The sequence below is a fragment of the Pangasianodon hypophthalmus genome, chromosome 15, assembly GCF_027358585.1.
Source record: "Pangasianodon hypophthalmus isolate fPanHyp1 chromosome 15, fPanHyp1.pri, whole genome shotgun sequence".
Taxonomy (NCBI): domain Eukaryota; kingdom Metazoa; phylum Chordata; class Actinopteri; order Siluriformes; family Pangasiidae; genus Pangasianodon; species Pangasianodon hypophthalmus.
The window spans coordinates 23,083,583-23,099,035 of NC_069724.1; the positions used below are offsets into that span (position 1 = coordinate 23,083,583).

Genomic DNA, 15,453 nt, shown 5'->3' on the forward strand with positions numbered 1-15,453 from the left:
CAGCACTTTTGGGTAGCGAGTATTTTTCTGCGTACGCTATTCCAACGTACCAGCTGATTCGTAAACGTAGCTCGAGCACACACTCTGGATTTGTAACATTGCCCGATACAGTGAGCTTTGAGTCATCAGCTTTCTGATTTTTCCTGGAAGATGACTGGACTCATTACTGCTGACTGGCTGCTGCACTGAACACTCCTCACTCCTAGTCTTACACTCCAGAAAGGAAGTCTCGGGATAGTTCAGAGGTCCATCATGCCTCTGCTTTTAAAAACGAAACAAGGAACAGGTTCAACTGTTGACCTGTGGACTTCGGGGACAAGTTTGGTATGGAGCTCGCGAGCTGAGAAAATATTGGCATGTGAATTTTGTTTATTTGAATTCTATAGACTCGACAGTAAATAAAATTCTTTTTTTCCTGTGGTGTATTTAATACATTTACATTTTTACCAGTATTTTTCTTTGGTTTGAACTTGCTAGGGGTTAGATTTGCCTTTAAAAACATAATCAGACCTAGAGATGGCACAAAACCACTTTATCTTTACTGACACTGATATTAAAACCTTATGCATCGCCGGATATCGATATTTTTTTCTTTAAAAACTACTAAAATGATTTGGTGAATCGAGTGTTTAACATCACTGTAGAAAACCTGCTATTTGAGTATAATATAGAAAACCTTTCCCTGGAAATCCTGGATATTTCAACTTTGGCCTAATTTACATAAAATCTATATATTTTAAAAAAAACATTTTTGAGATTCGTATTTAGGATTCTGTTTTGTTTTTCTTCCTTCTCAAAACTGTAACCTGTAATTTCAAATGATATCTTTTTAAAGACAAATCCAAATCCTGGTTAAAAACATTGATAAAAATAATGTAAATGTAAATTCAAATATACACAAAATTCATATTCAAATACTCAGATATTCAAATAGGAGCTTTCCGGCTCTTTAGTTTGGAGTCGTGGGGTTAAACGTGAAGCGTGTTTACGCTGCTGAGGTGTAGTATCTCAGCTTAAACCTGGTCTTTAGTGATGATTCATGATGTTTTTGCTCAGCGTGATCCCGCTGCCCACCCTGACCCGATGCCTCTTTATTTTTTCCATTCCCACCCTCACCATTAGCCACGTTCAGCTCGTTCCCACACATCACAGAAGCTTCTAGATGTGACGTCTAGGCTGAAAATAAACCCCAGTGAAGATATAAAAATAGTTAACGAATGAATTCAAGCCTCCAGCTGTGCTTTTAAGAGTTTCTCCCACTGATGGAATCAACGAGGCTAATCCATTTCTCCTCAGGCCTACTGATTGTTCTGATTCTTCTCATTAGCATTGTCTTGTTAAATCGTCCTCTTGAGAAGCATTCACTGAAAGGATTACAGATGAATTCTGCATGCAGGTCACACTCAAAGTCTGGTGATGGTCTTTCTAATGTTCGTAATGTGCTGTTTCTAGCAGAAGAGTCTACCATTAGTGCTCTGGAAGTTTAGTGGTTTAGACTCAGCGCCCACAGAGCTGGAGCTGCACGCTAAGTGGCAGGGGATCATGGGAGTGCGCTTAGCTGACCGCTATCCTTACGCTGCTATGCCATCGATCATGGCAATAATTCAGTGAAAAACTAAATAAACCGTGTTTCCCCGAAAACAAACTTCAGACTCGGGTGGGGGGCATGGCCTAAAGTTTAAAGGTAGAAATGTATGGTAAGTTTAATGTAGTTTTAACATTATTATTATTATTATTATTATTATTATTAATAATAATAACAATAATTTCAAACATCTCGAAGTACATTTGGGGAAAAAAAATAACTGGAAAAAAACAGAAAGCAATAATAAAAATCTTTATTTATATAGCAAATTGCTCAGAGCGCTATACAAAAAATAAAACCAAATAAAAACAGAATAAGCAAAGAAACAAGAGATCAAAATAATAATAATAATAATAATAATAATAATAATTACTCTTTATATATAATCATGCATTAAAATGCAAAGTGCTTTCCAAAATAAAAAAAATCACATAAAAACAGAATAAGGGAAGGAAAAGATAATTATTTATATTGCACCTTTTATACATTAAAATGCAGCTCAGTGTTTTACAAAGAAAAAAAACAATAAAAAAGAGAATAAAGGAAGGACCAGAAAATAGCAATAATAATAATAATAAAAATAATAGACTTTATTTATAGAACCTCTTTCATACATTAAAATACTCAGTACTTTACAAAAAAAAAGGCTAATAAAAACATTATAGAAGATTAAAAAAAACCTACTAAACAGCTGTAATAGAAGTTCTAGGAATAAATAAATGAACAATACAATTATTCAGTTATTAAGATAAACTAGTCGTATCAAATTGGGTAAAGCAGGGGATTGTAACAGATTTCTTTAAATTAAATATGTAATACAAATTAAAATAAAAAAGAATAAATGATTACTCGTTTAACATCAAATTATTTGCATTTAATTTCTAGTATTCTATGCTGTTGCAGTTTTTTGAGTTGAGACAGTATGACTGAGCTAACGAGTGTGTGTTTTAGACATTTGCACGATGCTAAACTGGTAACAGTTAGCTTTCATTATTGTTAGCAACTTCAGCCTCATAGTTTCAGAGAATGCGGTCGAATAAACTGACTGCAAACATTTCACACATGTTGAAGTGGCTTTTCTTTCCCTTTCTCTTCTCTGTCTCTGATTATAGTAATATTTGTGGGTATTATGAGGACACACTGACCCTTGTAAGACAGACACACACACACACACACACACACTCTGTTTTCAGGGTATTAAAGCCAATTTCATTTCCTCTGCTTTCTGTAACATCCACCTGCTGTGTCCTCGTCTCCCCTTTAGCCTTGACTTTTCATAGTGTACTGTGTGTGTGTGTGTGTGTGTGTGTGTGTGTGTGTGTGTGTGTGAGAGAGAGAGAGATTTACCTCTGCCCCAGAAACACTCAGATGTTACTGTAGGTTCACACCTGCAAGCAACAAGTCGCTTATACACCTTACAGTTTGTCTTCGTTATGTAGACATGAAAGTAACCACAATAACGTTCGTCCCGTGTCCTTTCCCCTCGTCCTTTCCTCACATCCTTTCCCCGTGTTTGGTCTGAGTGCTGTTTTGCTGAAAAGGCAGAAAAAAAATATTGCTGGGTATGGGATCAAAAATCGTACATTCTATGGCTAAACCATAAAAATGTTGCTAACTCTGCACCAGTGTTGGCTCTATTTGTTTTTCTTGCTGAGCAAAACCTGTTTCATTCGAGCAGAAATACCCCGTGAGCCATATTACATACAGATTGCGGCCGCGCTGGTTAGAGTTAGCCAGCTAGCCTGGCAAGACAATTCTCAGCAGCACTGCTAGTCAAATAAGATTTAACGGGTGATTGAAAAATTCAAGCGGCTTGCTAAGCTCACAGCTAGCATGATTTGTGGATGGGACTCTGTGTTTTGACATGGTTCCTGTTTTTGGGCTTTCAAAAAAATATGCTGTAATATCAAGAAAATGCTGTTATGAGAGTCAAGTGCACCTATGGCTGGTTCGAATTACACCACAATCATCTGTCAATCAACTCAAATTGACTTTTATACACGTTTTTGTGTCAGCGTTCTGTGTGGATTTGATTGTTTCCTGCATGGGAGCATCATCAGAAAACCCTGCACGCACTCATCATTAGTGTCAGATAAACCACAATTATGGTGTTTATTTTTTTAAATTAGGGTCTGAAACAAACGGTCATGGATCTGTTGTGTGGAAAATCCAGTTTTAAGAATTCCATGTGCTTCATCGAGTTAGCTATAGCTCCTCATCGCAACTGCACTGCAGTCATCTGTCAGTTTAATTGACAGTTAAGTTTTATAAATGCTTTTGTGTCAGCGTTCTGTGCAGATTTTTTTTTTTCCTGCATGGGAGCATCATCAGAAGACCCTTCACACTCTCATAATTAGTTTCAGATAAACCACTCTTATGGTGTTTTAATTATTTTTTTTTAATTAGGGTCTGTTGTATAGAAAATCCAGTTTCAGTGCATGATGGAATTGAATTTGTTTCCAATATTAAAAGTTTAAAGATTTACTTACGTTTGCATCACTTTTAGAAACACATTTTCCTACACAACAATTAAACAGAAAATGATCAGTGCCTTATACACACCAATTCAGATGTACTCATAATTAAAATTCTACATTTCTCTCTCTCTCTCTCTCTCTCTCTCTCTCTCTCTTTTAATTTACAGCCCCATGAGTTTGACGAGTGCAGGTTGGATATCAGTGTTAATGACAGCGTGTGGTACCTGAGGGCTCTGGACCCTGAGCACCGTCACCAGTGGATCGACTCCATCGAGCAGCACAGGGTGAGCCCAACATCACTGCATCCACACTTCCCCTAACCCCTAACCTCAAGATCGCACTGCAGTGAAGTGCAAAGGGCTTTAGTGTAAGCGTGAAACTGCTTATTCTTGTACAGAAATGTCTTGAAACATACAGGAAAACCTCTTCTATATTTTTTTATCACCTTGCTTTTAGCATGTGGTTTGTCACGATGCAGTTTGATCGGCTATCACAGAGTGTTGCAATACTTCTCTTTTTGCCTAGAGAAATTCTCACCCTTTTTTTGCACCGTTCTTTCTTTCGCAATCTTCTTTGCAGGTTTTTTGCCCATCTGCACAGAAATCGAGTAGGAGACAGGATAAAAACATGCTGCTCCGCCTCAGTGTGAAAGTATCGTAGGTCTTGTCAAGTCCTGTTTTGCGTACAGGAAAGGTTTTGGTTTCGTAATGGGGAATTCTTACACTGGGAGAAATGGGAATGCTTTTTGATCCTGAAATCAGTATCCCGTGCGACTGGGTTGAGAAGATTACATGTCCGGGATGTCTTTTATTTATTTATTTATTTATTTTATCTTTTTATTTTAACGTAGCTGTCCAGTGGAAAAGTATGCTAGTGATCTCCAGCATTTTTTTCTTCTCTCGTTCAAAAAGCAGAGACTGGGAAGCAAAACTGTGTTTGCTTTTGACATTTGCCAAAAAAAAAAACCCAAACGTATACATAGTATACATAGTGCTTTTTGTGAGTGTTATGAACATAAATTTGCTTAGTTTGGCTTTCAGCTTATTCATTTAGTTGGCATATGGGCTTCATAAATAAGAAGCTGTACTGGAATGGGTGATGGAAGATGTAGACACTGTAAGTACACCTCAGACAAGGTAAGATGGCAGGTGGAGACATTTTTGCTAATGCTTGATTACAGCTTTATTACAGTATGTTCTTCTTATAGGAGGAAGGAATTAAACGCTGTTTGGATTAAAATGGTTGTTCATTCCTTTCCAGTACAGCTTCTTATTTATGAAGCCGGTATTCCAGCCAAATGAATGTGAATGTGAATGCCTTCGAACTAATGTGTCAATCAGATTTACATTTATAACACTCTTACGAAGCGCTTTGTGTACCTTCGCCAACTTCCTGGAAGTGCTGTTAGTAAAAATAAACTCGTAACCTGTAAGATATGGATAAAAAAATACAATAACGCATACAATAATCTCGTTCACTCAACTCAACCATTCATTCATTGCTTATGAATGTGTTATAAAGGCGCTGTGTAGGTACCCTTCAAGTGAAGTGTTACCAGAACTTGTTAAAATCACACTTTGTATTGAGGAAGTGTGTTTATCTGAAACACTGCTGAAGTTCGATTGAGGTTTTAGCCTCTCGTTGCTCAGGATGTGTTTAATCAGAGCCTGGCCTCGGACTCCTGTCTGCGCCATCTGCCTTCTGACACTGCCCCATCGATGTCATCATGTGAGCGTTGCCATGGAGCTCGTGTTGCCGAGGGGAACGGCGAGTCGGCGTCACGGAGCTGGTTTCAGTGCCTGGACGATACGTGTGGTTTTTACAAACACTGGAAGATTGTGTTCCTGCGACTTCCTGCGTGTCGAGTCGTAGACAAACAACTTTAAAGGTGCATCAGGCTTTTTTTTAGTGACTTCAGTCGTCTTTATTTTTATTAACATCCCGCACACAGAACGCTTCACTGCCGCTTTTCTGAATCGTGAATCTCTGGATGCTTCCACGGAGGCGTAATGCTGTATGTGTATGCTGTAAATGTCATCCCAAGACCATCAGGCATCATTGCAGAAAATCTAAATATAGACTGAATATAAGTAATGAGACCTAAATGAAACTGTATTTTTTTTATTTTTAATCCATGGTTCCTTTAAGGTGTTCGCTGATTCTGATTCAGAGCAGTTTGTATCTGTCTAGATCATTTTGCTGGTGATAAACTGAATTTTTTTTTTTTTTAATAAAAAAACAAACAAACAAAAACCCTCAAAAAACCTGTTTGTTTTTTTTTCAGCCCAGTGTGTCCTGCATTTTGTATTTTTTTTTTTATTTATTATTTTAATTATATATTAACAAATAAAATAAACAAATACAAAATGCAGGACACACTGGGCTGAAAAAAAAAAACCAAACATTTTTTGGAGGGTTTTAAATTATTTATTTATTTTAATTATTTATTTAATTATTTATTTATTATTTATTAATTATTTATTTTTGCAAATTAGGGGGGAAAAAACGTTATTGATGAAGTTATAAAGTCGGTCTTTTCAATAGGATAAACTGAGCTGACCCACCAAAAAACTAAAATAAACTCTCTATTTTCAAAAATTATTACAAATTTGTCACGTAGTCTTCAACTCTACTGAAAATAAAGATGATAAAATGAAGTGCAGCAAAGAGCAAAGAGAACCTGGGTTTTTGGTGTTTTGCTCAAACACCCGACGAATTCCCCCGATCAAACAGAACTGAGTCTGAGTGGGCGTGGCTTAATATTGTAATCAGCTTGCTTGATTGACAGCTCTTTGTTCGAAGCCTCAACAATGCAAATGATGTGATCTTTACCCACGTTCTGTGTTGGAGCGGAGCCTGTCTGTGTGTGTGTGTGTGTGTGGTCTCAGTGTGACAGGCTAGGAGGAGAGAGAACCGTAGCCATGTGGGGTAACATTGCTATTGACACACACACACACACACACACACACGCCACATCCTGCAAATGTGAGGCACGCATACGGAAACATGTACCCCAGGTAAAAATCCTTTCCATTTCGTGGTATGAGTCACACACGCAAACACACATATGCATGTAGAGTCATACATACGCAAAGAGTCTCTCACACACACACACACACACACACACACACACACACCCATGTACATACAGTCTGGAGTGAGAAATTGGGAGAGAGGGAGTCTCCCACACATGCACACCACATAAACACTTTACTAACACAATAGGTGTGTCATTTGGAGGAAACAGCAAGTGTGTGTGTGTGTGTGTGTGTGTGTGTGTGTGTGTGGTGTTTCCCCTCGTGTCGACTGCCAAAAAAGAGCACCACGTGTGTTTTGGGGTGCGTCCTGCACAACAAAACACTTAACAATTGTGGGTGTGTATATATGTATACACACACACACACACACACACACACACACACACACTTGCGCATGTGCTTGTCTGTCTCTGTCCCATTCTGTCTCTCTCTGTCCTCTTTGTGTGTCTCTCTGTCTGTCTCTCTGTCTCTCTCCCCGATGTCTCACTGTCTTTTTTTTTTCTCTTTTTTCTTTTTTTGCATCATTTTCTTACTTTTGCTTTTTCGCTTTCTCTAGTTCCTACTCTTCTTTCTTTCTTTCTTTCTGTTAATATGATTCTGATGTTTCATTACTAACTCTGCTGTGTCAGTCACATCTCATTTTCTTTACTTCTGTACTGAGAGAGAGACGTGTGTGTGTGTGTGTCACATGTGGCTAGGCGTGTGCTTGCTCGTGTGTGTGTGTGTGTGCGCGCGCAATAACTTACATGTGCCTCCCATTAGAGCATTGTCGATAGACACCCTGACCGTTGTGTGTGTGTGTGTGTGTGTGTGTGTGTGTGTGTGTGTGTGTGTGTATGTGTGTGAGTGAGAGAGAGAGAGAGAGAGAGAGAGAGAGGAATATTGAGGAGTCGTGCTAAAGGAGATCACGTGGAAGAGCAAAACCACAAGGAGCCTTCAAGTGGAACTGCACACACTGCGCACACACACACACACACACACACACACACACACACACACACACAGAGAGAGAGTATTTGATTTAATCTGAAGCGTCACATGCAGCATTTTGTTGGAGTTTGTGTAGGAGGGTGTGTGGGTGTGTGTTTGGGGGTGTGTGTGGTCTACAGTGTGAAGCTCAGGCCCTTTATTTCAGTGATAAAGTAAATAAAAAATGAAATGATGTGTTTACTTTGAAGTGAGTTGGGCTCCATAAATCACGCACACACATGCTCGTTCTCCTGCACACACACGCGCACACACACACACACACAGTCTCTATCTCTCTCTCTCTCTCTCTCTCTCTCTCTCTCTCTCTCACACACACTCTATTGACCATTGTGTTTTATTGGATTGGATGCTGACTCTGCGCTATTAGATTTCATCAGCAAATCGATCCGATAAACACAGACTCTTCCTGGCCTGTGATTGGATCGTCCTGAGGTCTTGATGTCAGTGTGAGCCGAGCTGATTGGCCGGAGCGGCTGTAAGAGCGAGTCGTGTTTATCAGGGGGCTTGTGTTTGAACTGGAGTTAACTCTGGAGATGTTCAGACTGAACGCTGACTGAACATCACTGTCCTCTAGTGGTAAAGCAGCACCACGACGCCCCTGTTCATCACTTCTGCAGTTTATAAGCGTGTGTGTCGGTGAGCTCTGCTCTGAGGCTAGTTTGTGGGTGAGTGTTCGTTGGAAGGTGTGGACAGGAAGCTGCTCTTAGCTATAAAGCAGGCAGGCAGAGCAACAGGCGTCTGTTAGATGTTATCAGTGCTGATCTTTGAACACTGATTTGTTCTGGATGTTGGGCAGAGCTAATTTAATTTTATTATATTCTGAGCCACAAATGAGAAAATACTGCGTTTTACAGCACTCGAAAAATTTGCATATTCAATATTGTAAGGTTAATTTGATTATAGTTGTGATCACAAATTTTTCTTTCTCAAATAAATGCAAAATCTCTGCAATATTATTAAAGACAAAAACAAGTTCCTACCCACTGGTCTTGTTTTTATTATTATTATTATTATTATTATTATTATTATTATTATTATTCATTTCTTACTTATTTTGATGCTTATTTAATTTGACACTCAGTTCCTATGACTAAGAATCATCTCATTTTGATCATAGGATTAAAGGAAATAAGGTTAAAATATCATATGTAAAATTTTATGCAATATATTGTGCAATAAAACAAAAATTTGTGTTTGTAATCATAATTTTGAATTTATTTATTTTTTTTTTACTTGTAAATATTTTTAGGCTTTATGATCATAATAACTCTTTTTTTATTACACATTTCCAGTTTTGACCATATGTTCTAAATGGAGTGTTTTGAAAAGTTTTCTGGAGTAAAATTTTAAAAAAAAATTAGAGGCTTAAGGATTTCTTTCCTTAAAGATGCCAGATTGCACTATTTAGCTTTCCAAATGAACAAATGTACAGATTTTCCACACAATAATTTGTTCTGGAGTTTTAAAAAAATGCACAAATTGAATTTTTGTATGCCTAAATGAAAAAATATATAAATATACAATAACATATAAATATTTCCTGTTACCATTCAGAAATTGATTATTTTCCTATAACAGAACGTCCTGAAGTGTTTTTTCATGTTCGTTGTGTTTGTTTATAGTTACATTTATTTTGATTTTGAGGAACGTTCTTGAGACAACTTAGAAGTAGAAGTCTTTCCCTCACCAGCCTCTCTCTTTCTTTTTTTTCTCTCAAATTTCTTCATCTTAATAAGACAAAAATTGCAGCTTGTCATGTTGCAGAGAAAGCATAAACAACTCTGAACACTTTAGTCGAGAAAATACAATAATGTCGTAATAAAAAGTTTGAGCACGCATGTCACACACAGTGTGAACTTTAGATTTGCGGCTGAGTTGAGTCGGTCGCTCTCGGAACACACCCTGAATATCGCAACGTCGCCCGTGTTGTAACGTACGCTGAGAAATGAACCGTCATTAACGACGCACTCGGGATTTACGCAAGTGTCAGAGCATGCTAGTGTGTGGGCGAGACCGGGGGCTCCTGCCTTTCATGTCGGACTGCATTTCCTAATGAGAGCAGGGAAATCTCCCTCTCTCACACACACACGCACGCACACACACACACACACACACACACACACACACACACACACACAGGGTGGCAGAGATCAGTGTTTCAGACATTGTTGCTTGATTTCTTCCCCTCATCAGATGATAATGTTGAGAAATGAGTTGCATCAGCTCATTGTTTGTGTAAGAGCCGAGACGGCAAGCTGGGCTTGTCTCATCTTGCTCCGCCACTCTGTCTCTCGTCTCGTCTCGTCTCAGGTGTGCGCATGTGTTTTTACGCTATGGAACACACTCTATTTTGAGCCATTACTCAGGTTTAGAGTCTCAAGAGGATTCTTCTGGAGCTGAGACTTCGTCTAAGACCAATAGATTTGTAGTGAAATGGTTTTTGTGTATGTTCTGTTGCAAGATATATTGTGTGTTTGTGAAACCATGGCAACCGATAGTATGCTATAGGAAACAGAAGGCAACCATTTTAATCCCTTGTTAATCAAGTCATTGTGAGAACAATGCTTATATCATAGCGCTGTTGATCTCTCGAAACTGATTGGTCAGACGGTGTTGATCGATCTTCTATAACAGCAGCTCTGATCAACGTTCGCACTCTTTCTGGTCCGTTATCGTTTCTATAGTAACAGCACATTCAGAGGGACGTGTATGGACAACACACACAAAAAAAGTTGAAGTTCTTTTTAGGAGATGTTTATTTAATATTTATGGGAAGGAGTCTCCAGTGTCAGCACTTCTGTAAAACATGACAAGCTGCATGTTTTTTTTTTTTTTTTTTGTCTTAACTCAATAAAGAGAGACTGTGTTTGTGTTTTTGGTCTTTCATATGACAGTCTCTCTCTCTCTCTCTCTCTCTCTCTCTCCCTCTCTCTCCCTCTCTCTCTCTCTCTCTCCCTCTCTCTCCCTCTCTCTCCCACCCAGGCCGAGTCCGGTTATGGCTCTGAATCCAGTTTAAGGAGACATGGCTCCATGCTCTCTCTCACCTCAGCTACCAGCGGCTACTCCGCCACCTCCACCTCCTCTTTTAAGGTGAGAAAAAACTCCCACACACACACACACTCAGCTCCGACCTTTTGTTCACCTTCACACTTTCCACATCTCTCTTACGTATTCTGAGTTTCCAGAAAAAAAAAAGAGATCTATACAGTCCAAGCTAGGGGTGGGTGATGTGACAAAAATATCATATCACGCTACACATTTCTACAATACAGTATAAAGTGTTGATATTTTTATTAAGTGTCTACAGAAAAAAATACAGAAATCAAACGGTGAAACTTCAGTGTAAAATTGTAATATTAAATCAGCTGCTTCCAGTCGTAAAGATCGTAAAGATCGTAAAGATACCTGAGATATCACAGAGAAGTTTACTGCGACGTAATTTATCACAAAATCGATATTATATCATCATATCGCCCAGCCCTAGTCCAAGCTCCATAACTCCATAACGCTGCAGTAAATCCTTTCTCACTCTGTGTGTGTGTGTGTGTGTGTGTGTGTGTGTGTGTTTTCTTTGCAGAAGGGCCACAGTCTCCGAGAGAAGTTGGCCGAGATGGAGACGTTCAGAGACATCCTGTGCAGACAGGTGGACACGCTACAGAAATATTTCGATGCCTGCGCAGACGCCGTGTCCAAAGACGAGCTGCAGAGGGATAAGAGTGAGTGACACACACACACACACACACACACACACACACACACACACACACACACACACACTGTGACAGTGTGTAATATGACACCTGCCTTGTATTACTAATAGTACACCGCTTCCGTAATGCTACATACATTTATTTATTATTATTTATTTATACATTAATGCGCTCGTTCTGATACGTTATCGTTTCTATAGCAACAGCTCATTCACAGGGACTTGTACGGCGGACGCTCCACATAAACAGTGTGTAATTGTTGATATGGTGAGGTTTTCTCTGTGATGCTTATTTAACACTTTTGGAAGGAGTCTCCAGTGTCAGCAGAGGTAAAACTGTAACTTCTCCGACATTGCAAAGTCTTCACTTCACACTTTTTTCGGTTTCTCGGTAACGTGACAAGCGGCGTTTGTTTTTTGTCTTCTTCAGTTCGAGCGAGGCTGGTGACGGAGCGACTGTTTATAGCTGCTATAACATAAGTGATAAAAGGGACTAACTTGTTCACAGTTGGACAACAGCGTTAAATGTAATGATAAATGGATAAAAAGTATGAGATGTCATTCTTTAATAAATAAAAAATTGTAATCATTGGTAAATTGCTGTGATATAAGAGGAATAAAACAAAAAATAAGCACGTTTATGATGGTAACAGTAACGCCGCTTCGTGTAAGGCCGCACCACGCCACCCCATCATTGATTAGTTGCATATTTTGTACGTAGAACAGGAGTGATGATAATACGGTGCCGAATAGGATTCCAGTAAATCTGCAGGTCTCCATGTCACGCTGCAAGAGCCACCTCATCTCACTCACTTCCTGCTCTCCTCCTTTGGCTCTCTTTTTCCTTTTTTTTTTTTTTTTTCTTCACTCTGACAGTCTTGTCATCTTTTGCTGCCTCCTTAACTTGCTCTCCCCTTAACTTTCTCACTTTTTCCCTCTTCAGTTCTACACCTCTCTCTCTCTCTCTCTCTCTCTCTCTCTCCACACACACACACAATCAGCTACTTCTTTTGTCCATTCACAGTCCTCCCCCTCGTCATCTCTCACTCTGTCTCTTTCTTGCTCTCTCATTGTTTTCTTCATTCTTTCGATCTCGCCTCTCCTCCCATTCTTTCCTTTTTCTGCCTCCTCTCTCTCTCTCTCCCTCTCTCTCTGTGTAGAATGAGCAGGTCCATTGTCGTGCTGTGTGGTACGCTGGGTTTCTACGCTTGCTGTCTCACTGTGCAGCCTGATGTACTGGCAGCTCTAGGCAGTGCCTTCCACTTCCACTGGGGTCTCTGAGTTCATACTAACCGTGTGTGTGTGTGTGTGTGTGTGTGTGTGTGTGTGTGTGTGTGTGTGTGTGTGTGTGTTTCTCGTTATGTCCAGTTGTGGAGGATGATGAAGACGACTTCCCTACCACTCGCACTGATGGCGAATTCCTGCACAACCACAACGGCAGCAGAGAGAAGCGTAAGTTTCATATTAATACCTGGGCAGAATCCTGCAACCTGTATGATTTTTTAATTTTATTTATTTTTTTAAAATATTTTATTTATTTATTTTTTCTTTTACTGAAACATGGAGCTCATGAGTTTTCTTGCTGCAAAATAATGTTCTTCTGAATTGTTTGCTCTTTATTTATGTAAAGGTAAAAGAATGTCCTTGATCTGGTCTTAAAATCTTTATTTTAAACAATTGATCAGTATATTTGTGTGTATGTGTATGTTTTAAATATTAGCTTTAAAGGTGCGATTTGTTATCTTTTAAAGTGTTTATAGACCTATAATCATAATCTAATTTCAAAGATATTAAAATCTTTAAAAAAACTGATTTGCATTAGTACCATGCAGTGGATCTGGATGATTACTTCATTTTAGTCTTTTGTTTCATTTTTTCTGGCCCAGAAATTAGCTCCGCCCACCATCACTTCACTAGTCATGCATATTAGAGTGAATGATATTGATTGGACAGAAACGGAAGATTTGGAATTGGGATTCGCCTCAGAGGCAGAGGGCAAAGATTTCTAAAATGACAAACCTCACCTTTAATTTTGTCTCGTTTTAATTAAAAGCCAGCTTTTTTGGCTGAATTGTTCATATCTGTTTATTGAATACAGTAATCATTATTGTTATGTTTGTGTCCGTAGTGTTCCAGTCTCTGAGCACTAAGGGCCTCAATGGGATTGATTTTAAAGGTGAGGCCATCACGTTTAAAGCCACTACAGCGGGGATCCTGGCCACGCTCTCGCACTGCATTGACCTGATGGTGAAGAGAGAGGACAGCTGGCAGAGGAGACTGGATAAGGTGCAGGACAAAGTGTTAGCTGATGTGAAAAATATCCCTTTTGCACTGTTTTGTCTTTTACCTGCGCTGAAACACCTGAGTCAAAGAATCAACTGGAGGCAATTAAAGCTAAAATTTCATCCTGTTTTCACCAAACATCCAGCAGTTTTTCATTCACTATTTGTCAGTAAGCGCTTTATCCTGGTCAGGCTTGCAGTGGACTTGGAGTTTATCCCGGGAACACTGGGCATAAAGCGGGAATAATCCCTGGACGGGACATTCACACACACACACACACACACACACACAGTCACATACTTTCTCAGTTTAGATTAAGGAGGCAATTTAGATTCGCCAATCCACATACTGGCATGTTTCTGGGAGATGGGAGGAAGTAGGAGAACTCGAAGGAACCCACACAGACGCTCAGAGAACATGAGAAACTCCACATAGAGAGTCACACGAGTTCAGGATCGAGCTGGGGACCACCGTGTACCACTTTTCCACCTTAAAAACATAAAGTGGTGAATGCTGTACAAATTAATATTTCACTCAGCTAATGTTTTTCCATGTTTTTAAAATGTAGCCTATTGTAAATCATACATAAATGCTTCTAAGCCAGTACTTTAAACCCATGTAGTCACATTGCAGAGGTATCCATATCAGTATTTTGCTTTTCTTTAATGTTTAATGAGTTATACAACGTAATTATTAGGCGACATCACTACATAAGCTGTAATCATCAGCCGTTAACTGGGTAAATGACTGGCTTGTGTATGTCACACAGGCCCTCTCATGAGTAAGTCGATAAATGATTGACCGCTGAGTCTTTGGACAGTTCACTGTGACTCACACCTACACAAAGCTATCATTCTGTTATCATTGAGGAAAATGACTTCTAGAGCCAGGCTGCTGATCTGAATAATCCACTTGGGAACATGAGAATGCAAAGCGCTATTTCCTGTTATGAAAACAATAAGGCAAGTGTCCACTGCGACAAGACAACAGGAGTTTAGGTGGTGAGTAGGTGGTAGTGTGTCGCTGTATTACTGCATCGGCTACCAGAACCGGTGAAAAGGAGCCGTTTGTGTGCTGAAGGAGCCGGTCTATAGTAGTGCCATTCTATAAATATACGTTATAAGTTCCTTGAGTGCTTCATGGTGTGCAAAGGTGTAACACAGTGACGCTTTGTGTATCAGTGTCTGTTTAGTGCTTCAAATATCCTTATCTGTATCTGGACTTAAACCTGAAGTGGGTATGGCCTAAACCCAAAGGGTTTTTTTTTTTTCTCTCAGCTAGTGATGTGTGCAGAACTTTTTAATCCTGCTCACACAGGTACACATTATAGCCAGAAGTTTGTGCACACCTGACCTGCCCATCACCTCCATA

General features: G+C 39.3%; 1 protein-coding gene across 2 annotated transcripts in view; it reads left to right on the forward strand.

Annotated features, from left to right (window-relative positions):
• The window catches only part of LOC113535727 (ceramide transfer protein), a 45,423-nt gene that overhangs the window by 17,545 nt on the left and 12,425 nt on the right, over positions 1-15,453 (forward strand). For both annotated transcript variants that reach the window (XM_034311411.2, XM_034311412.2), the window contains exons 3-7: positions 4,230-4,346; positions 11,073-11,180; positions 11,668-11,806; positions 13,168-13,251; positions 13,928-14,085. In XM_034311411.2, coding sequence (XP_034167302.2) covers positions 4,230-4,346; positions 11,073-11,180; positions 11,668-11,806; positions 13,168-13,251; positions 13,928-14,085 — 606 coding nt within the window. The remainder of the gene's footprint in view (positions 1-4,229; positions 4,347-11,072; positions 11,181-11,667; positions 11,807-13,167; positions 13,252-13,927; positions 14,086-15,453) is intronic.